This window comes from Phalacrocorax aristotelis, chromosome 3 (genome assembly GCF_949628215.1).
Source record: "Phalacrocorax aristotelis chromosome 3, bGulAri2.1, whole genome shotgun sequence".
Taxonomy (NCBI): domain Eukaryota; kingdom Metazoa; phylum Chordata; class Aves; order Suliformes; family Phalacrocoracidae; genus Phalacrocorax; species Phalacrocorax aristotelis.
In genome coordinates, this window is record NC_134278.1 from 90,784,176 (window position 1) to 90,809,275 (window position 25,100).

Sequence of the window (25,100 nt, forward strand, 5' to 3'; positions counted from 1 at the left end):
TGGGATTATCAATAGGTGTTGCTTCAACCAGGGAAGGAGCCGCCTTGGTTCCTATGCTACCCTGTAAGCATGAATTCAAGCAGCCACCTGCTACCTGACCCTTAACCTATGCCCTGCTTGTCCTCCCCACCTGCACACTTTGAGGCAAGACTTCAATTCTTGCCTCAGTATGGTATGAACAATTTCTCAACTCAGAAAAAGGAGGAGGTTTTATTGAACTCTTTGGAGGCTAATGGTCCTCCCCTAGCTGCTCCATACAGCAGCAGCAGGATCCAGGTGAATCATGACTAAGAGTAAAGCCAAATATTAGATGGGGAAAAATCAAGATGGTACATTTGTCACAACAACTGGGATAGCCTCTGTGGATCGGGGAGCAAAGGCCAGTCCCACAAAGTCTGGGACTGGAGCATTTATCGTGGTACTTCAGGCCTCTTCTTACAAAGGGTACCTTGAGCTGTCTACATGCTTGCAGGATGGAGGAGGAAAGGCGGCAGCTTGGAAGCGAGCTGTATTTCAGGTAGAGATCAGAGCACGGACTTCTATCAGGAATGTGACGGGAACTCTCTTGCTGAGCATAGTTAAATAACTTATGAGAGTTGAGCGGACAGAAGATTTTTAAGGGCAAGAAGCAATTTTGACGTTATTGTGGTGTTAGCGCCTTGTGTCTTAAACATGGACCATGTCCAAAACATGGTTTGAAATGAGTTCAGCCTATTGACATTTTAAATGTAAGTGTGGGTTCATACTGCTTTGTTGCCTGCCTGCTGCAAAAGACACCCACGTAGTCACAGGTGAATCTCTCTCCTAGAACTGAAGATCTAAACTAGTCCTTTAAACTATGCTCCATTTCACCGCCACTCAAAGCAAAGATCACTTAAACAATAGTGGCTGTTAAAGAGAAACCCAAAATTGTGATAAAGATGGTAAAATCACATATAAAATATTGCGCTCTCAGCCTTGAACAGACATGCTTTGAAGTAGCAATAAGGCATGTTGTGTCATGTGTTCCAGTCCCATCCCCTCCACCCGCCAACCTATTAATTTTGGCCCTTGTGCCCAGGTACTTAAAAGAAAAGCTTTTGAAAGTGACTTTGCAGCAACTATGTATTGCAGTAGTGTCATAAGGCAAGTCAAGTGGCCTGCAGGAACCCAACAAGGTAGGTGAGCATGGAAGAGGAAGTTGCTGGCAGAGGAAGCAAGGCGCTCTCGTGTTCTCATCTTTGTGAACTCTTGGAGCCTGTGTTACATCAACATGCCTGTTTGATTCCTCTTCCTTAGTGAAATGCTTAATGAACACTAGGGAATCTGTTGCAAACACAAGTAATTCAGAACCCAGGCATTACAAGGATGCAAAAGGTCTCTCTCTGAATTGCCTCTGTAAGCATTGGTGCATGTCACCCTCTTGAGTGTTGCAAATGCTCCCCACATGCTGGCCAACTATTCCTCCTTCCTTGTGGCTAATAACTCCATTCTTCCCCAAAGCGGCAGGGCAGCGCATGGCGTTGTCTGGCTTCACTAGGCTTCTTCTGCTCTGGGTTGCACAGAGAAATATTACACTTGCTTTGCTGGAGGGGAGAACAGGAAGTCAGTGAGGTTTAACCGGCCAGAGGTGTTGTTGAAAGGTTGGGTGGAGACAGGCAAACACCGCTATGTCGCCTGTTGGTTAGCATTGCCATCCTCTGAACTATGCACGGATTTCAAGTTTTGGACAGGAAGAATTTGTGGTTTGATGGTCACAGTGGCATCTCGGTGGGCACACTGAGACTGCATGGCTCTCAGATTAATTAAACAAGGTATTCTGGACTTCTGTTAAATGCCGGGAAGACTGACACTCTCCTGGCAGCACAGAAATGAGCAGTTACAAGCTTCTGGAAGATTGCATTGAATTAAAGATTAGGCACTTGCATTTGTTAACTCAGCATGGGCGCAGTCATGCAGGTGGCATGTGTGTCCACAGACCAACTGGAGCCTTTTTCTCTGCCTGAGTGCTTATGCTTGGAGCTGTAATGAAGTTTTTCTCAGCAGAATTCTCTTCTTTGGGTCCTGATGGTTCCTTATGCCCTGATACAGTGCCTCCGCCAGCTCTGCCTGTGCCCAATAGCTCAGCTGAGACCGGCTATTTTATATGGCTTTGCTACAATAAAACACTCACACATTTACCATTTCTAACAGGCTTCATTGAACTTGTGATTATAAAGGTAATTTACAATGAAACAATTAAATAAACAATAAGCTAAAGCACAATACATTTCAAAGGGCTCATATGACTACAACATTCCAACACATTAAAACTTTAAAACAACATTAACACTCAAATTGTACCTACACCTATACTTATCTTTCTAACACGTTTCAAGACTCTCAACAAAGTACCTTTTTGGTTACAGTCCCTGTAAACACACAAGACCGGTGAAACACTCAAGCAATTGTACAACTGAGAAGAACACTACACAAGACAGGAACAAACAATGTGCTGGAAACTGCCTGGGGAATAGGGGGTTTACCTCTAAATTGAACTGACTCTTTGGACAACGAATGGATAACACTAGCATGCTCTCTGGAATACATGTGTGACATCCTTAGCGGGAACAAGCCTCCGTGTCACTCAACACTGTAATTTCACAAAAGCTTTAGGTTAGTGCTGCCTAAAGAAATAGCCCACCTTTCTCTGGCCGTTTGCTCCCGTGCACGTCTCACGCTACTCTTGAGCCAGTGCAAAGTGCTGGTATATTTGCCCAGTGAAGCAGCCAGGGAAACTCATTGAGCTTAACAAACAACAAATTAACATTCAGCAAACAAACATGAAAGAGAACTCACTGTATTCTCCTTGATCTCCCTGGTCATGTTCACTGTGCAGATATGTTGGCACCAGAAAGACACCAGCACGGTGGGGTGGGGGGGTGGGGAACATGGTGACTGGGAGCAGGAGGACTATTTCTGTAGGCAGCAGTACTCTCAAAAAACACCAGTTACAAACATCCTGTAGAAAGGCTTTACCTTTTCCATTCTGAAACAAGTAACATGTTTTCAAACCGATTTATAGGGCAAATCAAATAGTCAAGAGCAAAACGGTGGACTAGGACAGAACTGCAAAACAACGCTCTAGTACTGTAAATGAGATCTGTTCCTGCTCCATGAGTACTGAAAGGCCGCATGATAGTTGGTACGACAGGGGCTGCTACAGCCAGATCGCTGGCGAGTCTGCTGCTCCAGTATCTCTTCTTTATTCCTGTCTGAGAAACAGTATTGACGTACCCAAAGACTTCATCATCATGAGGTTCTGTAAAATCAAGTTCTTCCACAAAATGGTCTTCATTAACTCCGTGCTCCACTTTCCTGCATGGAGGTGTCACAGGAGACAAAAGGATGGTCGAGTTTGGCTCACCTGGAGTTAAGTCCACTACGATACCAGAATCACTGAGGCTTTCGAGAGAAATTGACCCAATTCCTTCAGTGAAGAAGGCGGGCTTAGAGGACAGGCATCTTGAGCTCTGAGCTCTGAACATGTTTTGAATGAACTGCTCCCCTTCTAGGCTATATGGCACCACATCAGTCTGGGTGGTCTGCTCCACCATCATGTTTCTGACTTTCTCCTCCTCCTCCTGGGAAAAAGTTAGTTTTTCATCCAGAACATTTTCAAGCATCTCTTGATTCACAGTAGAATTGGAGGGAGCTGGCTCACTCAACTCAGAGGTTGTGGTGGTCAAACTCTCTTCAAATAAATCAGTCCCGTTAGCTGTGTCCTCATGAAGAAACAGCCCACTATCTGCCAGCTCCTCCAGAGCTTGGTCCTCTGTGGTGGGGCTGTCTGGCATCGTGGTACACAACGGCTTGCCCTCAGAGTCACACGTGTACTCCGGGCGCTGCTCATCTCTCACAGAGCTCTTCAGGGCCATCTCCATGCTCGACACCAAAGATTCCAGTTTCTTGTTTTCAATGCTTATTTCTAGGAAGTATTTCTGAAATTTTTTGTCTTTCTCAGCCAAGCTGTTCTTCATGCTCTCAATAACTTGCTTGAGTTCTTTAATTTCCCTCCTTGCTTCCAAGAGGCTCAGCTCCATCTCCACATGATTACACTCATCTTCGATCCAGTCTTCCTTCATACGTTCCACCTGAGCTTTGAGCTTTTCGATTTCTCTTTCCCTGGAGCAAAATAAAAATATCGTAACACTTCTGGTGACTGCCTAGTTAAAGAGTCAACGTGAGGCTCCACCTCACTGGGGTGGCTATGCTGCAAAGATGCTCCAAGGAAGAAGCAAATTCCTCCATGCATCATTTGCTGCCACCTCTGGGAGAACTGGCAGAGATGACAGCTGGCTGCCAAGACACACTGGCTGATTCCTAGCCGGAGTCACCAACCTTGCCACACAGCCAGCAGCCTTGTGGGCTATGCTGTGGTCCTGGACACTTTGAGGTGAAAGTGGTGGCCTCTGGGTTAGGTCCAACCAGTACAGCGCTTGACATCTCATCTACTGCCTCACCCTGGAGGAAATGACAAACAGCTGCCTGGATGTGTCCCCTGTGCCTGCCAGCAGCTCGTCACGTATAGCCAGAGCCAACAGTGGCCTCAGACAGCAGGATGGCTCAGGGCTGCAGGCACCTGGCTTGCTTTGCACCCGGCTTGCTTTGCACCCCCCCAGCCCAGCATGGATCCAGAGGCTTCTGCCTTCACTTGCAAGCAAGTGGGGAGAAGGGCCCCCTGCGTGAGATCCAGCCCTCACAGGTACAGATGTCGGGCCACCCAAAGCAGGACCAAGGGGTCCCTGGGACTCTACCTTGGGGCTCCATTCAAACAACCCTTTGTGCCCGCTTGGGTTGTGTGTGCTGGAAAGCCAGTTCTCAGAGCACAGCTTTAGTAAAAGAGACAACATCTGTTGCTGTGTAACGTACATTGTTGCTTCTTCGCTTAGCATCCATACAAAGTGCTATTGCAAAAAAGTCCATATCTAAGCAACAAAACCACAAGCGGGCACACTAGTTTGTGTCAGAGCTTTTCTTTCATTAGGGGAAAAGGGGGACATTTTTGGTCGTATTTTCTGAGTGAGGTGGAACTTTTTTTATGTATAAAAGGTGTCAGTGCTAAAGTAGGCTGGTGAAGAACTATCCTTTGAAAGTCTTCTATCGGGAAAGTTCAAAAAAAGGGAAAAAGAGACAGCCATATTTGTAACGAAAGTGCACGGTACATATTCACTGAGCACACAATGAAACCTTAAATACCTGAAAACAACCTAATCAGCCCGATCATATTTCAAATCTCTTAATGAAAACTTTACATGGTCAAGAAAAGAGTACAAATGATCAGGACTCCCATCCCTTAATGCTCCTGAATAAATCTTGTCCAGTCTTATTTCTGAAGTGAAATATACCTTTCTGTAACTTTGCACTCGGATTCCTTCAGCTTTTTTTTCAAATGCCGTATTGTAACTTCTTTCTGCTGCAGAGGAGTCAAATACCGCTCCGGATTTTCTGGCTTAGTGCTGCAATTGTGACCACAAGAAATAGATTTCCCTGATCGCCTGAAAAGAAAAAAAACCATCACACCATCACATAACATCACTCCTACAGTTCTTCAGTCCTGGCAAAAAGGAACACATCCCATAGACTGATATGGCGCTTGACTCATTTTGGGCTCCTCAGTGTCCACACAAGTGACTCCCTCTGGCAAACCAAAGTACTTGAGAAAATGGCTGATTTGTGGCTATAGTACAAAATTTACTATTTATCATACTTGTTTTCAGTGCCATTACCTCAAATGAGACATTTAACTTTAAAACACCTAGCCATCTCCTCACCCAAAACGGTGCCCAAGAGCAGGCAGCTGGGCCATTGGCAAGGGCACCCAGCTGCAGACACAGCCAGGTAAGGAAGCGTACAGACTGAGTTCAGCTCCACATGTGAGTTAAGAAGCCGAGCACCCTGAAACCTACATTAATCCTGTCTAGCTTTAGGTGTGTATCTGACATGCTTGGCTGTTGAGTTGCCTGGGGTGGGAGGAAAGAGAGAGAAAGGGAGGGAGAGAAACAACAATTTCTTCTCTGCAATACCTGTCGCACGCTCCCGCAGGTATTAGTTTTCTTCCCTGTAGAGGAAACTGCACACAGAGGTACCTAAGGCCAGGCAGGGTGAATTTTCACCCGAGCATACAATATTTTCTATACAACCCCACCCAACTCTCTCCAAAGGAGAAAGGACCTTTCTGTGAAAGAACCAGGAAAGCCACATGAGAACTGACAGCATAAAACCACGGAAAGGAGCCTGCCTTGGAGTGAAAACCAGCTACAAAGCGCTTTGACTAAAAGTAACCTTGAATTTTACAGTACTGAAACAGTAAAACTTTTACATGGGATAGAGCACACTGTTGATTGTCGAGCCACCAATATGAAGAGTCACACCCATGCTGAGGAGCAACACGACCCCTTTGGCAAGCCAGACAACCAGCTGATGCCACATTTGAGTGCAGAGAAGGTAAGTCAGTGTGCTGAACACCAGGATGCTGAAATAAAGACTTGCCTCGTCACTTGGCTGCTGTCACTTCCTTTGTTTGAGCCTGAGTTGCTTCTGCTGGCTAAAGAAGCCCCATAATTCTGACGGGTGTTCGCAGGACTCGGCTGGTTTTTGCTCAGTGTTGACAAAGGGGCCTTTTCACGGGAAGCAGGTGGGCTGGGTCTGGACTTGTTGGATAAGGATCCATTATTCTGACCGTGAAGGCCACAACTGGAGGAGAACCAACATGGTTAAAGCATACTGGATTATCTTTATCACACAACTCATTATGTGTCTTATTTCACGCACAAAGTTGTCTACACACTAAAACAGGTAGATAACTGTGAGTGGCCGGGAAGAAAGTCCTGAAGTCATCAGCCACTGCACACTCTTTCACTGACTGTGGGGCTCTCAGTCTGAATTATGTGATCTAGGGAAACGGTGGCCATTTTCACGTTTCTCTGTGGCTAGCACGGTTCCCACTGACTCCACCAGATCATCCACCTTCCCTGAACCTCTGACTCCATTAAGTAATGAGAGGACTGCAGCCTGGGCTAGTGCCAAAAGAACCACGCTTCAGCCTTCCCTGGCCAGACCTGCAGAGAGATGCCTGCTCGTGGAGGTTTGCTCTAAGACTGCTTTCATGCTCCTTGGCAAGCAGCCTGAGGGATCACAGTGTGTGATGAAAACAGATTTGTTTGAGCCACTGTTCCTTTCTCTCTTTGGCATAGAGGGTGCTTCAGCTGCCACTGTCAACTATTCATAGAATCATAGAAGAGAACCATAGAATCATTAAGGTTGGAAAAGACCCCTAGGATCATCAAGTCCAACTGTCAACCCAACATCACCAAGTCTCCTAAACCATGCCCTGAGGTGCCACATCTACACATCTTTTAAGTACCTCCAGGAATGGCGACTCTGCCACCTCCCTGGGCAGCCTGTTCCAATGCCTGACCATTCATTTGCTTAGATATAGTTCAAAGCCTACTGTGAGCAGGCTGAAATAGTATTAAAATAGACAAAGAAAACCACAGATTTTTTTCTTCCTTCCTTCCTTCCTTCCTTCCTTCCTTCCTTCCTTCCTTCCTTCCTTCCTTCCTTCCTTCCTTCCTTCCTTCCTTCCTTCCTTCCTTCCTTCCTTCCTTCCTTCCTTCCTTCCTTCCTTCCTTCCTTCCTTCCAGTTTCCCTCCTACGTATCTACCTTTCTTTTCCCACTCTTTATTAAATAACCTGACTGTCGACTGTGGGCTTGAAAGCAACTGGTATCTGTGCTGCTGGCAACTGCCAAAGGACTGAGGTGCTCTGAGCACAGCTTCCCAAGGCGGGTTCCTCGCTTGCTCACTTGGTTTGTCTTCCTGCACTGCTACACTGCTACCTACATCCTCTCATGGAATTGGTTCTTCTAAACTGTAATGAACGGGCTGGTTTCAGAAAAGAAAAAGGCAAATCCAGCCAACCAAAGAGGCTTGAACATAAAAATTTAAATACCACAGCACTATGAAGCAAGAACTCTTCTCAAGATTCCCTAACTTGGTTTTGTCCCTCCTCTGAAAATGGAACAGTTTATAAGGAAGGTGGCTGCTGCAAACCTTCATCACACTGCTGTGGTTTGGGTGATTTTATAATTATTTTACAATGAAGTGCTGGACTGTGGTTTGTGACAACACTGAGATTTTTCAGAGGAAGTTGAGTCAAACAGTTAAAAGAGAACATATCGCAAAGGAGACCTCTCCTTCCACTTCGTACAGTACAGCATCAACTCTTGGGTGAGGCAGAATTCACATAGACTGTGCGTAACGCAGCAATGCAATTGAAGGAGCATTATTACAGAGGACTTCTGTCTAATTAAGTGGGTCAGGATGCTCTAATTTAAAGTTACATTTAAATGCACAGAAATACATGCAATGATACAGAATCTTACTGCAAGTAAGGTGATTTTAGGGCTTCATATTATACTTAGTATTTTTCACACACACACACACACACCCCCCGGCCAGTACCTTTACTGGTTAGATTTAATCTAGAGAGTGCTTAGGTAATGTTTATTTTTCTAACAGTCTCATGACACAGATAGGAAACTGCTCATTAAGCATCATTCTGCCAATCTCTGTGCACTGGGGCACACTCCGACCTCAGAGACATCTGTGTGACTTAAGCATAGAGGTATCCCACTGCCAGTCCCGGCCTGGCCTACCTGCCAGCACTTCCACAAAGGGCAGGAAACCCGTCCTGTCAATCTGAACTCTTTCCACCTACTCCAAAAAATGTAACCAGCAGGGATTTTGTGGGTGGAGCACAATGTGCGCTGCTCCACCCAAATGTCCTCACCCTCGCATTCACAAGCTCTCTGGATTTGCACTTCACAAATGATAGGGAGAAATCTTACAGAAATCTTTCTTGAAAGATTTGTTTAGATAGATAACTCATTTATATATTTTTTTTTATTTGCATATAGTTTTAGTTACAGAAAGGTTGGGCAAGGGTGTTGAATACAAAAGCATCAAAGGCAATATTGTCTACTTCTTCCTACAAAAAATAAGGTCATGACCTGGAAAGGGACATGCCAAGCTGACAGTTTATTACAAAGAGAAAACAGTGATAAGACCAAAAGGTTAAGGTTAACTTCTTAGAGGTACTGCTGTTAAGCAACATACACCCAGTTGTCTCCTCCTCCACTCCAGCTGAAGTCTTTTCTGTCTTACCTGAGGGTATCTCCCATACTTGTTATGAACAAACAACAAAAAAATACCTGTCGGCTGATCTGGCCTACTGACATGTTTTGGTCTCAAAAAATATAGCTTTTTTTTCCCCTTTCTCTTATTACAGTTCTCATCAGTGTAAGTGCTGCCCAAGAGCATAGTGTTAGCCAAATTGTTTCAAAACTCACACTAGTGGTATTTTATGTATTAGCTGCAAGACCTTACATAGTAGTCTCTCTCTGCACTAGCAACTCTCTCACTCTTCAGGAAAAATTGCTTTGCTTACTTGTGAGAAAAAGACCTTTTGCTTCCAGCAGCCGACACACGGGCTTCAGGCACTGAGGTACAGCCTGTGTTGCTTGAAGAGCTAAAATTGGTTTTAACCCCTGGAAAAGAAAGGGGACGAGTAAAAACACAGTGGAAATCATAACTCAAAGGCTGTTTTAAAAATGACGATGAACAACAGGCATCATCCCTTTGCCCATCCTGTGTGAATTTTAGCAGTTGCATGAATTTTCCAACATCCCTGATGTCAAGCACGTGATTTGTTCTGGATTTGCAACATTTCTTCAGAAGTGGCACTTAAACAAGAGCAGAGAAAAACCATTTGGACACAAACCCCTCACACTAAAGAAGCCCTTTTAGGACACGGCTAGGAACATTTGTTGTGACAACCTGTTTGCTTTCTTACAGCCGTCAATACAAGAATCAGGCTGCTCACACGGCTCCTGCAGCAGCACACAACTGTAACTGCAGATTTCGCTTGCTTTAAACCATATGAAAAGACTACGCGCTGGGGGAAAAGCCGCTTCCATTTTGGTTTCTGAGACGATGTACACATACATGCATATGTACATATAAATGTGTATAGGCTAATAGGGTATATGTGTCTGCGTATGTACACACATATGCAGGTTCTCGTGGCACACAGAAGGACAGTAAAGCAGCTCTAATAGCCTTAAATCAATCCAATAATCACGCGCGGCTCTCAAGTGCTTCTGGGGTGTTAAGCCATCTACCTGATTTCTGACTTTCTATGGATCACAGCTTTTATTTCCCAAGCCCTGGCATGTACAGGGAAAACCGCTTTCATTTTGCTACAAACAGTAGTAGGTAGAGCTACTAAGAAAGTCTTATCACCTGGAAAAATACCCACCCTAAAGTTAGGATTTTTTTCAGTCTGTCACTCAAATGGCAGATGTCCAAAGCCATATCTGGGCCTTACACTGCAAAGCCACAATATTGTACGATGACTTTAATCTGAGGGAAAGGAAATAACTTTCCAACATCCTTTAAACAGCTGGTCGGGGGGAGCATCTCTCACCTGAGAATTTCTGGGCGCCGTCTCACGCACAGACACCCCCAGCCAGCAGCTGCAGACTTTCCATGAACCCCATTTTTGCTATATTTTCCATGATGCATCTGCAGATACCATCATCCCCCACTGGGGTGGATAAACCTTCAGCTGCACAGTCTTTCTTAAATCCTTTGCAGAACTGATGGTGATGTGCACGGCTTGTACCCCAGTTGACTAGGTTTGTCGCTGTGACAATGTGATTGCGAAAGCTCACACATCTAAGTCCCAGAACAACCCACCTAAGCAGCATTAACCATGAAAGAGGCTGCCATTTCTCAAAAACCATTTCTTTTGTCTGAACTGGCTATAACACTTGTTTTGCCCTGATCTGAGACTCCCCTGACTAAGAGGATTGTCTTACCCACCATTTCCCACAAAGGATACCACATATTGAGTCATCAGCTTAAGCGGTATCTCAGTTGAAATTCATTCATACCTATATTTCCATGCTGCAGCCACTCAGTGTCACAGTGCTGGCAGGCAAGACAACTTGGCACTATGCTCTGATGGAAACGCTCATGCCACGCGTAGTGGCATCCAACACTGAGAGGCCCGTCACTCTGGCCCCAGCCCACCTTGCAGCAGGCTACAAGCAGCAGCACACCCACTCCCTAGGAGCAGAGCTGTGCACCGCTCTGTGCAACGGGAAGAACAACACAGTGATGGCCAGCAAAGTACTGCAACGTTTTCCAGGATTGCTTCTTGCCTGCAAGACACTGGAGTGAAATAGTGCAGTGTCAAGTGCTGTCCCTGCACTTTATTGCTCAGTGGGCAACGGCACTGAGCTAAGAGAGTGCTGCAAACAGCATCATGCTTTCTGCACTGCCTTTTAGCCTCCTTGCTGCCCTGACAGCACCACTACAGTCACCTAGCTCTAGCTGACATGGAGGGGAGAGGGGAGCCTGCAACCCCACGACTGCATGCTGTGCTGCCCATGACGAGGAGTGCAGGCAGTGCCAGCTGGCACAACCCAGGCAGAGGCAGAAAAGGCAGTGACGGTAGGTCAGACGTGTGTGCACATCTGCCCCATGGGTTGGAGGACCACTGCTTAGGAGCTAACACCGTCCTGCCACAGCACTGCAATTGGCTGGGCAAGGTAGAACAGCTTAGGTATACTTGGTCTGCCAGGACAGTATGCAACCGCATCACATACGTACGTATGTATATGGAGCCAGTATATACATTTCTTACACAGATCCACACAATAACCATACATGCATGCCTGGAGTATAGCATCCCAGTCTGCTATTTATAGCCATTACAGATGGTTGGATACCTTGTGGCATGGTCTTCTGGCCTCAAAAGTCAAATTTTGCTTGCACTTGAGCATGTAATATTTTTCCTTCTATAAGAATAAAGCTCAAACTTTCCTGTGTGCATTTGATTGTCCATGTGCTATCTAAATGGTAAGGTTACAACATAGAAAAAAGGAAGAAGTGTCAGTAATACCTGTGACAGGAACACTGACAGCTGAGCAGAACTGGATTCCTAAAACTCAGGATGCATCTGAGTTTAGTAAATCTTTTAAGCTAATTTAGTCTTTTTGTGTAAGTCTTTCTTATTTGCAACTTCACCACTCTTTCATAGCTGCCAAAGTATAGAAACCACAGAACTACCTATCTTCTGACTCCATAAACATGACCTCTTAATATATATCTATGTGTGTGTATATATAGATATAAAAATCATTCTTGATGCTAGGTTTGCATATAGTCACCCAGTGAATCAGAGCTGTAAATGAAACAGCGCTGACAGAGACAGCTTGTCCTCAGAATGTAAAACACTTCAATTTGCTGAGCTTCCGTGCCTTCAAAAGCATCCTGTTACACAGCAAAGAGACGAAAACACAAAATAATATAAGTTCACCACTCCAGTGCAGCTGCTAGAGGAATAAGTAGCATGCTGTCCCTGTAGATAGCTTTATTTAGAGACCCCAAGGGAAGAGAGGGGGCCTGACTGCATAAGAACTTCCAGCAAAGCCATTAGAAACAGCTGGAAAAGTAGAGATAATTCAGTTGTAATGCCCTTTATTGAAAGAATCTGTATTTTTAAAAGACTAAGTTTAATTTATCTTAAAACTTTTAACTCACAGCTACATCTCCAGTTTCAATCTTTAACAGCGTAAGCAGTAATATTTCCAGGAAACATTAATGCTACTTCTTTTCTATTTAATACGGGGTTGTTCCTGCAAGATTGTTTTTGTACACCACAAGCAATCTAGGAAAGAAAACCAGACTGCTCACATGCACGAGCAAATGTAAGAAAAAGAAGCTGCACAGAAGTGATGAAGTCTTGCTTCAGCATTTCCGGCTTTTCTTCAGATAACACCCTTTAAAAAATGACCCATGTTGAGGGCAAAGGCTGCCAGCAGGGAATGTACTCAATTCACAGTGTCAAGCTCAGCTGACAGCGTGTTTTTGTTCCAGTCCCTGGCCTTTGACTTACTATGTGATTTACTATTACTATACATGAGACTCTCGCCTTGCACTTTGCTATAAATTTCACATCCAACAGTAACTGTGTAAATGCAGAGATAATCCTGGGAGCAAGGATCAGGACTCTCCTCCACGTAGACTGCTCTATTCTTTGTGTGACAGAGAAGCTGCTCCCATGTGCTCTGCTGCTGCCCATGTCCGACAGATACCCTCTACTACCACGAGGTCTAAAGCCAGTGGAGGAAGCTGATGATGCTCTGTAGGTTGCAGTGGTTGAGAACTCTTGTGAGAGGTGTGGATTTGAACTCCTTTGGTCTAAGGAGGGCACTGAACTCAGATCTTTTCCCCGAGCTCTACTTGCTCAGCTGCCACACAAAACAGGGTGGGTGGTAGCACCAGTGCTGGCCGTAGTTCAAAGCAATGAAACGTGCTGGTTGCTGGCACTCACAGAGGTGGTCTGGCTCTGGTACAGAGGTTCAGAGTGAATGTGAGGCACGTGAATGGGCGCAAGCAGGGTACAAGTAGGTGGCCAAATCTGGGAGACGGGCATGCCTCTCTGGCCTCTCCTGTGGACTGGGAGAGGTGTGTTCCTGCCTGGCATGCTCTCTGCTGTGAATCTTGGATTGTAGTACCTAACCACCCCCTCTTATTTTGTATGCAGTTTAGTCATCAAGCTCAGACTTGCAAGTTGTGCTCCCAGAATGACAGTGAGAACCTGAGCACAGCAATGCCTGGCATCAGCATCCCCTCCCCTATCCCACTGCGCTGGCCAAAGAAGCTATCACTTATCACTCTTGGGTGGACATCTACCTGACTGCTTGCCTGTGCCCTCTCATCAGACAGATCTGTTAATCATGTTGCAGCTGATTGCACAGCGCAGTAACAGCTGATAAATTGGCAGCTGGCAAACATGCAGTCAGAGAAGACGTGGAGCAAAACTTTCAGTGTGGGTGACCATCAACTGTTCAAACCTGCTGGGTGAGGGGACTTCCAGCTCAATACCAGGCAGAAGACTTTGGGGAAGAACTTCAACGCAGATCCTGCTTCCCTGCATTTAGATCTAAACTTGATTTTACTTGATCCCCTCAATTCATACTGCTGGTTGTGTGATCTAAACTAATTATGCATCTTGATTTTTGCTCATCTAGTTCACCTACTTTTCTTACTTTGGAAGAAAGTTTGTTATCAAATAACCAAAATTTATCTCATTAAGCAGTTTTCCAATCTCATCTAAATACTATAGCTTTGGTAGTAATCTGAACTGCATTCATGCAAAGTATAAGCACTGCAGATCTCAAAATAAATATGGAATGTGGCTTGTGTATGCTGTGAAACCACAGTCGGTCAAGCTCATCTCTAAAAACAGTCACTACAAACTAATTACTGAGATTGGCTGAGAGCCATCATGTAGACTCTGCATATCACTGTATCCTGAGCCAGCATTTTTCTTCATTGTTTTTAATTCATGGATTTGCAGAGCAGCCACGAGCAGATGTTGGAACAGACAAAGAGCATTACAAGGTGTTTTTTTTTCCTGCTTTATATACCTTACAGAGATTCTTCGTACGGAAATTAGCCTGACCTAATTATTTTTTGTGATTCTATATGCAGTTTGAGCTCTTCTAACACCACTTTAGAACAGCTGCCAGCAATTTTCCCTTCTCATCCTGAAATGACCTTTGTTGTGGGAACACATGTTCACGGAGAAGAGAACAGTCTGGACAACTTATCTTTCTGTTCAAACCAAAAGGCTCTTTCGATCAGAGATGGAAGGATGCTACTTTGCTACTCCAACCTCATTAGAAACATTGAGACTGGAGGTTCAAGAAATACCAATAGATGTATAACATGATACTCAACTTGTATATGACAGTTTTGGAAAAACCGCCGTGATGTGTAAATCCACCTACGGACAAGTCTTTAATAAGGAAGCATGTGGTGTCACCTCAGGAGTTTTCTCATATGCCTGGCAGTACTACCTGGTCTGCTTGAATAGAAATGAATAGGCTGGTCAGAAGTACTTTTAGAAGCTGGAAAACACCATCTTTGGCAGGGATGACTTAACAGGACACAGGAAGGGAGTGAACTCGGTCATAGACTAGGTCAACATCCCAGCCGTCCCGTTATGTTGGTGGCAGAAGTTTAACAAAGGGCTTTCAGAGGCCTCTTCAACACATCTCCTAAATCTGGTTCCAATGCACAAGGAGGAGAGAGGCTGGCTGGTGCACAGCAACAAACCCCGCAGGCATGCATTCACAGCAGCAAATGCTGCAGGTATGTGTCCACAGCATATATGCGAACGCATGAATTCACATGCTAAACCTGATTCAGCTGAAAGCTTTTGCACAATCACCCTTAATATAAGGCACATGGTTTTCATTCTAATGTGCATAAAACATTTTAAATCAGTTTTACATGTTTTCAACAGGGAAGAGAAAACCACCAGAATGAGAAACATATCCGAGAGGTAACTAACTAAGCAGCCCTGCAATCCCAGGATCAAAAGCAAAATTTGTCATAAAGCTAGTCAAACATTTACTGTAACGCACACCTTGAAATTATTACAGAAAACTAATAGAGATCAAGTGCCATCTACTGAAACGAACAGTAAAACCCTACCCAGTATATCGATTGGTTGCCTAAACTATATTTCTATAGTTATAAAGAAAGACAAGGTGGGTCTCAAAGCAATGAATGTCAAGTTACGACTGCTGTCATTTGCTTGTTTTTCCCCCCAGTAGCACTCTTAGCATTAAGGAACACTAAGGACAGACATGAAGCCTGTGCTTTTTCAGCCTATTAATCCTTGAGGGTTTGCGGTCACACCGTATTCTGCCAACTTTAGCAAAGACTCACAGCCTGCCAGGTGCCCAGACTTCGAAAGCCAACAACTTCCTATTACTTAGAGAATTTCAGAAGGGAGGAACAGACGACCTGTAATGAAATGCCTCAACATGGAAGCAAGAGAAGGCTTGTAATCCAAATAAAATACAAAACAAACTCTGCAGAATTTTCATTTCCTTTAAACACAACTTACATAACAGTACACCTAAGATACGGTATTATAAGGTACATCTACTGTTTTGTTACAACACATTAAAAGTAATACATTTCAAGCTCCTTGGGGAAGCGATGTCCACCTTGCAGCGGCTGGAGCAGGATTTATGAAAGGATGCCAGGGCCCCAGCTCCACGGGGGGAATTTTGGAAGTAGCACTCTCCCTATCTGCCACCTCACTTGAGAAATCCCGCTCTCAATCAGCAGAGTGTCTCAGCTATGTGAAACTCTTGTTTCTGGGCATGCCTAGAAGCAGGTCAGCTTTAAAAGAGCTCGGTGCCTGGCTCCTCTCCAAAGACAAGGCTGGGTGTTTCACACTACACAGAAGACATCAGGGTCCACACAAAAGCAGCCCAAGGAAAGCTCTCTTCTGCTCTCTGCTTTACTGGAGAAAGGATCCACCTGGGATTTGCAGGGCCAGATTTAGCTTTGAACTGGGAGGAGGCTGCACATCATCTCCCCATCACACCACCTGGGACACGCACTGCGTCCAGCTGTAAGAACCAGGGGAGGAGATGGGGTTCCTGTCCTCTCAGCTTATCAGGGCCTTCTCCAGCTCCTCCACAGATTCACCCAGTTTAGGGTGCCTGCACGTCTTTGTCACCCGTTGCTACATACATAGTGGAATCCAAACAGGCCTGAATTTCCCACAGCTCCCCTGCCTCCATCAGGAGACCCTGCCTAACCCCTGCACCCAACACACCTGAGAAAAGTAAGTTCTACAATCTAGAGTTTTGGGCAAAGTTGGGCAACCTCTGTCTAGTTGCTCTATCAGATGCTGGGTTTTATTTTCTTTTCATAATTGTGGTTTATTTATTGGAACAGGGACTGGGCATGCATTTCCCCCTTCTTCCAGGCTCTTCCTAATCTCGGAATCATAACGACAGGTGAGGACCAAAAGAGATTGAAGGCATCTAAAACACAGCTTCCCCAGGATTTATATAGCTAGGTACGTAAAAGCAAGCAAATGTTCAAAATGCCACCGCTATCTGCAAAGTCCTGCTTAGTTGTTTATGGCTGAGTTTCCACTGTTGAGCCCATTAACCACCAACTTCCCCAATGTCCATATACCACAGTGAAACCAAATCAGTCAGATTTGCATGGCTAAGATAAAGACGTTCCCTTAGCTTTCTATGCCTGCATACAAATACAGATATATAAACAGAAGGAATATAGAGACATATCCACTCAACACTGCTCAAAAAGGATTAAAAGATGTCACTCTAAAGCACAAAAAAAAAAATTTCTGAGTGATTTGGTCACCAAAAAACAAAGTTCAGAGAACACTGAAACTATTTCTGATTTTAATTCAAACATGGCCAGATAGTGGAAAAACAGAATTTTCTACTTTCTGTCTGAAATGATGCTTAAATTTTGAGAACTGTCAAATTCCTTTCCTCTTTTAAAAAAGGGGTACAAATATTTTGATATTTTTATTGCTTTAATTTAACTAATTCCTAATTAAAACTAAATCCTTTCCGTTTTTTAATTTTTAAAATTTTACATTTAAAATATAAAATTAAATAAATTAATTTAATTAAATAAATTTAAAATATAAAATTTAAAATTGAAAAATAAATTTAAAATTTATTGAATTAAATTAAGTACATTAATTAAAGCCTTAAAATATCTCTAAGCATTCTAAATATTTTAGATTGAAGATTGTCTTTGTTCAGTCTAGAGAAAGGCTTTCTTTAATGTTTTGATTTGGTCAACAACAATGATGACAGGATTACAGGGCACTGTTTATGAAGGAAGATTAAGGGAATACAATTTGTGTATTCTAATCAGTCTGGCAACACTCTATCATGGGGAGGAGGAATACAGCTGGAAAACTGTAAAGAAAACCATTTAACAGCAACACAGGATTCTGGCTTTTGCTGCATTTGCTGCAGTAGATACACAAACTGCAAAGCCTGCTCCAGCTTGACCTCACACATATTTTAAAACAAATACTTAAGAGCGTGCAGTGTGTGTAGCATCGGTTTCTCTTATTTGACTCATATTCCATAACGAATGAGCAGAAGAGAGAAAAAAAGCTTCTTAAATATAAAAAAGACTTTTTTTTTTTTTTACTAAAGATCACAGCTCTTGCCATCTTCCATACCTGCCTCAACTCTGACCTCTAAACCTCAGTGCCCTTCTTACGCCAGGAGCTCAGCCATCTTTTCCAGATGGAGGAGGAGCATGTCCCCACAGTCCCCAGGAGACCTGCATCTCTATCAAAAGGCATTTGGCACTAAAAGGTGAATTGGCTGGCACAGGTGTCACCTTGTCCAACAGCCCAGCGGCTGAGGCGCTCCCTGCAAAAGTCCCATATCTGCATCCCCTACTTACTCAGATTTGCAGTTGGAGCCGTGGTTTTCTCACGGACCACGCGCGAGGCTGAGCTTGAGGTTGCAGGCGTCCTGAGGCGAGAATCTCCCTTTAACAGTTGGTGTCCCACTTTCAGGAGATCTGGAGTGGTATCAGGACAATTAATGGGCCAGAGAGAGAGAGAGAGAGAGAGAAGAGTTATGGTGTGCCTGCTGGGTACTTGGCTTCAAACCCCCAGTACAAGAGTAACTAGATTATACAAAGTGGAAGAGCTTCCCTGGGAGCAGACTCCCTGCATCCCCTCAGCCTGCTCAGCGGCCTGCTACTAGGGCACTCGTCTCCTTTGTGCTCAAGTCCAGCCTCCAAAAGAGGCAAACAGATCTAAGTAGAAGTTTCTTTTCCCTTTACTGAACTAAGTAACAGGCATCTCCTTTTAATGTTCTTTTCCTTTGTCAGGAAGGACATAAGCACCTAAGTGCGCAAGATTTGTGCCCGAGACCCTGAATTGTAGGTGGCCTGTGCCACCAGCCCAGAGCTGAGCAGATCATTGCTTAGGACAGATGGGATTCAGGCTTTCGCCTTTTACTTGCCCATTCCTCCTTTGTAACTTGCTGACTTCTTTTCGGGATCCTCTATTATCTCTGTGATGTCTGGGTGCCTGCTGCAGCCCGAGAGTCTTCTGAACAAAAGGAGATATATGTCTTGAGGGGCCTCAGCCCAACCACGTCCCTACTAAGCAACATCAACAATAATTTTTTAGAAAGGGTGGATCATACAATCTGTGACATTTTTCTAGAACACTTTAATTTAACAGGAACTTGCAGATTTGGGTTCAAAAATACAAAACTCTTGAAAGCCAAAACAGTCTTTGTAGGTGCTACTTTGTTTATTTGTCTTTGAAAGAAATACGTGGCCCTTTGAATATGTTATCCACACCAATTCAACTCAATTTGTTGAAATTCAAACTCTAAATCTAAAACATATAAAAATCCTAAATAAAAAACCATAGCGCTATGCTCATAATTTTTCAAAGATGCTTTTTCAGCATCTTTTGCTCAAAATATTTCTCTTCCAATTATATTCCGTTCTTATCTCTTGGAAGTTATACAGCACTTTTTTCACTTCAGTGCAATTCAGTTAGCTTATACCCTAAAAATTCTTCACTCCTGCTAACAAAATTCACGGTGCAACGGGAGATACAGGCTGTCCATGTGCAATGCTAGGTGCCTTGGGCAGCGGTCCTCAGAAACAGGACAAACGGACAGTGCCCAAGCCTATGAGGGATGAACAGGAGAGGAAGAGGCATCTAATTAGACTTACTTGAAGATCCAAGCGTGATCTTCAAACACAAACTTTCTTCCGCAAATGAATGTCTAAGACTGGGTTTCCTTTCTGTAAAACAAAACAAAACAAAAAAAAAAAAAAGAAAAAGAAAAGAGACAGAAACCGTACTTGGCTTCAGGAAAGGCTAACAGCAGAGCTGTCATAGACCTGATGAGGAACACAGGAGATTGGGGTGGGATTCATCTGACTAAGCATGGATGTCTCTAATGTAGACACCCATGTCTGAGCCAGCCTCGGTCCCATATTTAGGCAACCGAGAGTTCGTCAATATAACCAGTGAGTTCAAGGTACTCCCTCACCCCCGAAACAGCTCCCACAACGGCCAGGAGAGAAATGGCAGATTCACCTGTTCAAGCTGTTCCACTTCTGATCAGCGATGGGACCAGTCACTGGAGCAGACAAGGGGGGCGCCCCCCCATCTGCAGCCCACAGCTCCTGAAGGTTGTCTAAGGAGACCCGTAGATTCGGTTTTCACCTCTTCTGAATCACAAATACCGAGGGATTTACCCCAGGCAGAGGAGCCCCAGCGGGATCCGCCGCCTGCGCTGGGTCCGTTGACCCAACTGGCAGGGACCGGTCAAAAACTGCCACAGGGGGGACCCAGGCGTTCCGATGCACGCGGAGGGGGCTGGGCTATGCAAATGAGGGAACCCCCCAGCAGCCGCTTCCCCCCTGCTGCCAGCCGCCAGACCTCACAGCACCAGCTGCTACAACACACCAAGCCTTCACAGGGTGACGCCTCTCTGTGCTCAACTCCGGGATGCAAGCTTCGAGGTTAGCGCGGGCTTCAGCCTGGGCACGGCATCCTCGCTCACGGAGGGCGACATGCGCGTGCTCATTTCCCTCTGAAAGTTAAAAATAACATTAGAAACCCTCAAGCTGACACAACAACATCTTCAACTCGTTTAAACTAGACACAGGAGATGTTTCTGTGATCCTAGTTTTTAAGAACAAAAATACATGCTTTTTTGAGCCTTCAGCCGTTTTAAAAACCATTAGGTGCTGCCACCTCCTGCACATCAGCCCTCCTGCATTGCTTTGCCCTCTCCTGCTGCGTTGCTTTGCCCTCTCCTTCCCCTGCTTGCCAGGCACTCACCACAGCAGCAACGTTCTCCGGGTAGACGGTCATCATCACGGCGTTGGCAGGACCAAAGCTGATATAGGTGGAGTAGGCTTCCAACACGGCCATACTGAGGTAGAACAGAGATGCTGTCTCCTGGCAGATGACAGCCTAAGAACCAAGGATGACACAGTCATTCCCAGGAGGGAGCACACTGCAAAGGGGGGAAAAAAGGAACCCACACAAGCAAGCCCCAGCCGGCAATTTGGTGTGCAGTAGCAGCAAAGGAGACCATTGTATACCAGTGGTACCAGGGAGGGGAGAGGCCCTGAGGTTTGTCCCATCCACTTACCAAGGTGACCCAGGAGCTACTGCCCCCATGTGCACCGCAGATGTAGAGGCACAGGAGGGTGATGGACATGACAAAGCAGAACACAGAGACAAACATCACCCAGCCTTGCAGCATGGGTAACTGGACCTTCGAGGATGCCACCAGGATCCAGACAAGGCCCCCAAAGATCTGCAAGTGAAAGTGGGAGAGAAAGCAAGCATGGGGTAAATCGGCTTATCCAGGGCAGAGCCAAAGGCCACGCACACCTCTGGCGCTAGCACTGCACATGGCAATAGCCCAGGGATACCTCTGAGTTCTTCCCAGCCTCCACTTGAAACTGGGTATTTAGCTGGGAGCACCTGCCTCTGATCTTGACCCAAAAAAAGCCTGCCTGTGGCCCTGCCTCCTGGTGTCACTGCCATTCATGCCCTCCCCACATCAGTGTGCTCAGGAGGCTGGTTCAGACATTTCTGAAGGCTGGTGTCGATGAACAGGGAAGCTTATCCCAGTAGGGCATGTTTGCTTCACACCCAGTGTGGCAGATACCTGAAAGGAGTGCTGTCAAAGGCAGCTCAGCTGCACAAACAGCACAGACATGGCCTTAATGAAGGCCACGTGAAAATGTTACCCTGAAAGGAGAGAGAACAAGCTGAAGAGAGGTAATACCGCCAGTTTTACTCTCTGGTAGGGGAAATAAGGTTGGGGCTCCCAGCTTCTCCTGGGAAGGAGGACTTGTATTGCTGCTCCAGCTATTTGGGTCTTCCTTCGCTGGCTACACCAGAGCTGCACAATGCACCAGCTGCTGCTCCAGTCGCAGGTGGGACCCCATTCTTCTCACCCAGGCTTGGGAGTTTGCCTTGGGTTTTTTGGTGGGATGGGGAACGCAAGGACAGCTACATCTAGGCTCTACCTTTTCTCCACCAGCAGATTCCTACACCAGAGGATGAGAGCACAATGTCCAGTGCTGCAGAGTGTTGAGCTGCAAACGGTGTCTTTGCACTACAACACACTCAGCAGCTTTTCTCTGCCTCAAATCAGCCCAGTTGTTTCTTGAACCTGTGCAAAGTTTAGTCTATGCAGCATCCTATGATGAGGAGTTTCTCGGCTGAACGCACACTGCGTGGAGACTGGTGCTGCTGTGGGGACCTATCCCTCATCACTGGCTGGTCTTGGGCTCGCAGGCAAATCTCCAGAGGTAAGACAGCCTCACTGACTCTAAGAGCATTCTGATCGCCAGTGTATCCCAGGCCAGCCTTTGCCACCATCCAAGTGCCAACTCATACAGATCACGGCATTTCCATTTCCTTGGAGGCTTTTTGCAAGTGGAGAAAAACGTTTCTGATTTACAATACTCAGAAAACGTTACATCATTTGTGTCACCCACATTTGTAGGAAAGTTCATTGGTTACATTACACAAATTGATACATTAAATCAAGGATGCGGTTGAGACCTTGCAAATATCTGAGTGCAAATAGGTTGTCCAAAGTGCTGCTGTTTTGCTGCCTCTAATAACAACCAAAGACTGACACTTGAAAACTAATCCAGTCCCTGTAATAAATCGTGCAATGACACCATGAGTGCGTTGCAGCTAAAGGTCCTGGAGAAAACCTCACCGCTGCTCCATTAAAATCCAACACAAGTGGGGTGAGATAAGAGGTTGGGGGAAGAAGTATCACTTCTCATTTCTTACCACTCCCCAACTCTCCTTTCTGCAGGATGCGATTTCTCACTCAGACAAGTATGTTTGTGTGGTTTGATTACTGGCTTTGGTTCAGAAGAGTCATAGAAATGAGGAAAGGGTCAAGAGGCTTCCAATAAACACACAGCAGGTTGGGGACAACAGTCTAAGGAAAAAAAAGTCTTTTAAATAGCCTTTACAAAGCGAACATATCTGCTTTCAGCTCGTTTCAGCTTTTCCACGTAGGCCTGGCTATCCAGATATGCAGAAGACTCTTCAAATGAAATAGATTACAAGAATGAAACCCAGCCTCACAGAATAAAAATGGTAGCTCTTAATCAGCACACCCCGATGTGGCAATCGTATGAGCTGCGGGCAGGACCTTCTGGCTTTTTCGCATCTGTCTTAGCAATTGAAATGACAAATATTTTTGTGGTTACCGTATTAGTCCACTGAAGGCAACCTTGGATTCCGCTACGGACTGAGAAACTCTTTGTCCTTCTGAATGCTGTGATATGAGGCAGCTGCCCCTTTTGTACACAGAGATAATACAGCTGGACGACCTAGAGTCATAACGCCTCCAGAGATGGAGAAATCCAGTTATGCAACATTCTTCTTTCCCAGGTGGTTCCTTAGCCTTTAGGATGCACATTTCCAGATCTTACCCAAACCAAAGGATAGGGTGCTTATTTTCGTCTCATTAAGCAAGCTGCCTTGCCAAATCCCCTGGAGAAAGGGATTACAAACAGTTCAAGGCACAGCCACTACCGTAATATGCTGATGCCAACAGCATGTTCAGCACCAGGACCACCGTAACCCAGTGGTAGAGGTGGCTGGCAAGTGTCTGCCCCACCAGAACCTCCACAGGGACTTTGTACCCACCTTCATGCAGCTGCAGGAAACCTAGACCATGCTCTCAGGCCCTGGGCAGAGACCAAGTCCCCAGAGCGTATTTGGAGGAGCTGAGGCAAACTTCTCCTTATACATCAGTAACGCCTGCTTTACTCCAATTCTTCTTTGCTCGACAGCTAGGAGAATGAAGTAAGTGCTGTAAATCCCAGGAGTGTGGACTGACTTGGGTGGCAAGGAAGGATTTGGTCACAAAGGGCAAAGTTGAAGTTTTAGCATTAAGTGATCTGAGTGCCATTCTACAACCCTCAGCCAAGCCCCTCAGTGCTGGATGAAAGTACTCAGGCTTTGGAACAAGCCTCTCAAACTGTTGTGAGAAGAGCAGGCTTCATGGGCAGAAGACACAGGAAAAAGACTTTAGTTGAAACTTTCCATCTTCTAGTCAGTGCTCGCAGCAACTGCTTTTAATCACCTGTGCCAAACCTATTAAGATTATGATCTTCTCCTGCTTAAGGGAACTACAATATGGGAAGAAGTTATAAGGTGTTTGTTCACTCTTTGCTCACCCACTGTTGCCCACGCACCCAGGTCCAGCGCTCTGTGTCTTCAGCTCGGGAACACTGCAGCTGAGCAGAACGGCTTCAGCAGCCTTGAGTCTTTGCTGCTGTGAACAATTACTTCAGCTTGCCTTTAGCCCCTGCTTTAAGCAAACCGTTTATCTTCTGCCTGTTTCAGCTGCTAAAATCATCTTCCAATTAATTAATCGGCTCAAATTGGCAACCTACTTTAAACCTACCAGCAACCCCTTCCATTTTGTTAGGCAGGAGATTACAAAATGTTTACAGATACACCACAAAAATCCCCTGCAGACTAAAGGAGAGCTTCAGAGCTCCCAGCTCAGGGCTTGTGCTTTTCTCTGAGAGTGATCTAGGCACCAGGGGCTGCCCTCAGACCCCTATGGCTCAGAGACCTGGCACGGGTCCTGAACCACATGCTTTGTATGAGGTCTCATCCCTCAGGCACCTGCAGCATGAAGCGTGCTGGATGCCCTGCAAACAGGATCTGCCCTCCCCAGGAAGAAGCCAGAACTCACGATTTCAGGAATGAAGAGCACATCTGGAAAAGTTGTCAGAACAGCCAGGCCGCTGGGCAAAGAAGTGGTGGAAGTTGCTGAGGACATTGTGAGCCTCTCCCACGGTGACTGTCAGCTGCTCTGGCTCTAGCTGCTGGAGGTAGCTGCCAAATGCAACCTTCTTCCCTCCCTCTTTTCCTTCCTTCTGTCCCTCCCCTTCTTCCTGCTCTTCCTCCTGCCCTCACTCCTTCCTGTTGGCAGATGAAGAAAGCTGTGAATGGCACAGGTGTGGCCAAACCCTGTGACCAGGGGCTACTTGGTGGCTGATGGGAGCCACATGGGAGGTTTTCAGGAGATGTGAGGAGCCCTGAGGCATTTTGAGCACAGCTGTCTGTACACAAGCTGAGCATGTAGGGCA

At 45.5% G+C, this 25,100-nt stretch overlaps 1 protein-coding gene across 1 annotated transcript in view; it reads right to left on the minus strand.

Annotated features, from left to right (window-relative positions):
* The window catches only part of LOC142055629 (myelin and lymphocyte protein-like), a 48,726-nt gene extending 23,936 nt beyond the window's left edge, over positions 1–24,790 (minus strand). The window contains exons 1-3 of the mRNA XM_075089745.1: positions 24,704–24,790; positions 21,104–21,271; positions 20,788–20,922 (exon numbers count right to left, since the gene is read on the minus strand). Coding sequence (XP_074945846.1) covers positions 20,788–20,922; positions 21,104–21,271; positions 24,704–24,790 — 390 coding nt within the window. The remainder of the gene's footprint in view (positions 1–20,787; positions 20,923–21,103; positions 21,272–24,703) is intronic.
* Between the last annotated feature and the right edge of the window lie 310 nt (positions 24,791–25,100).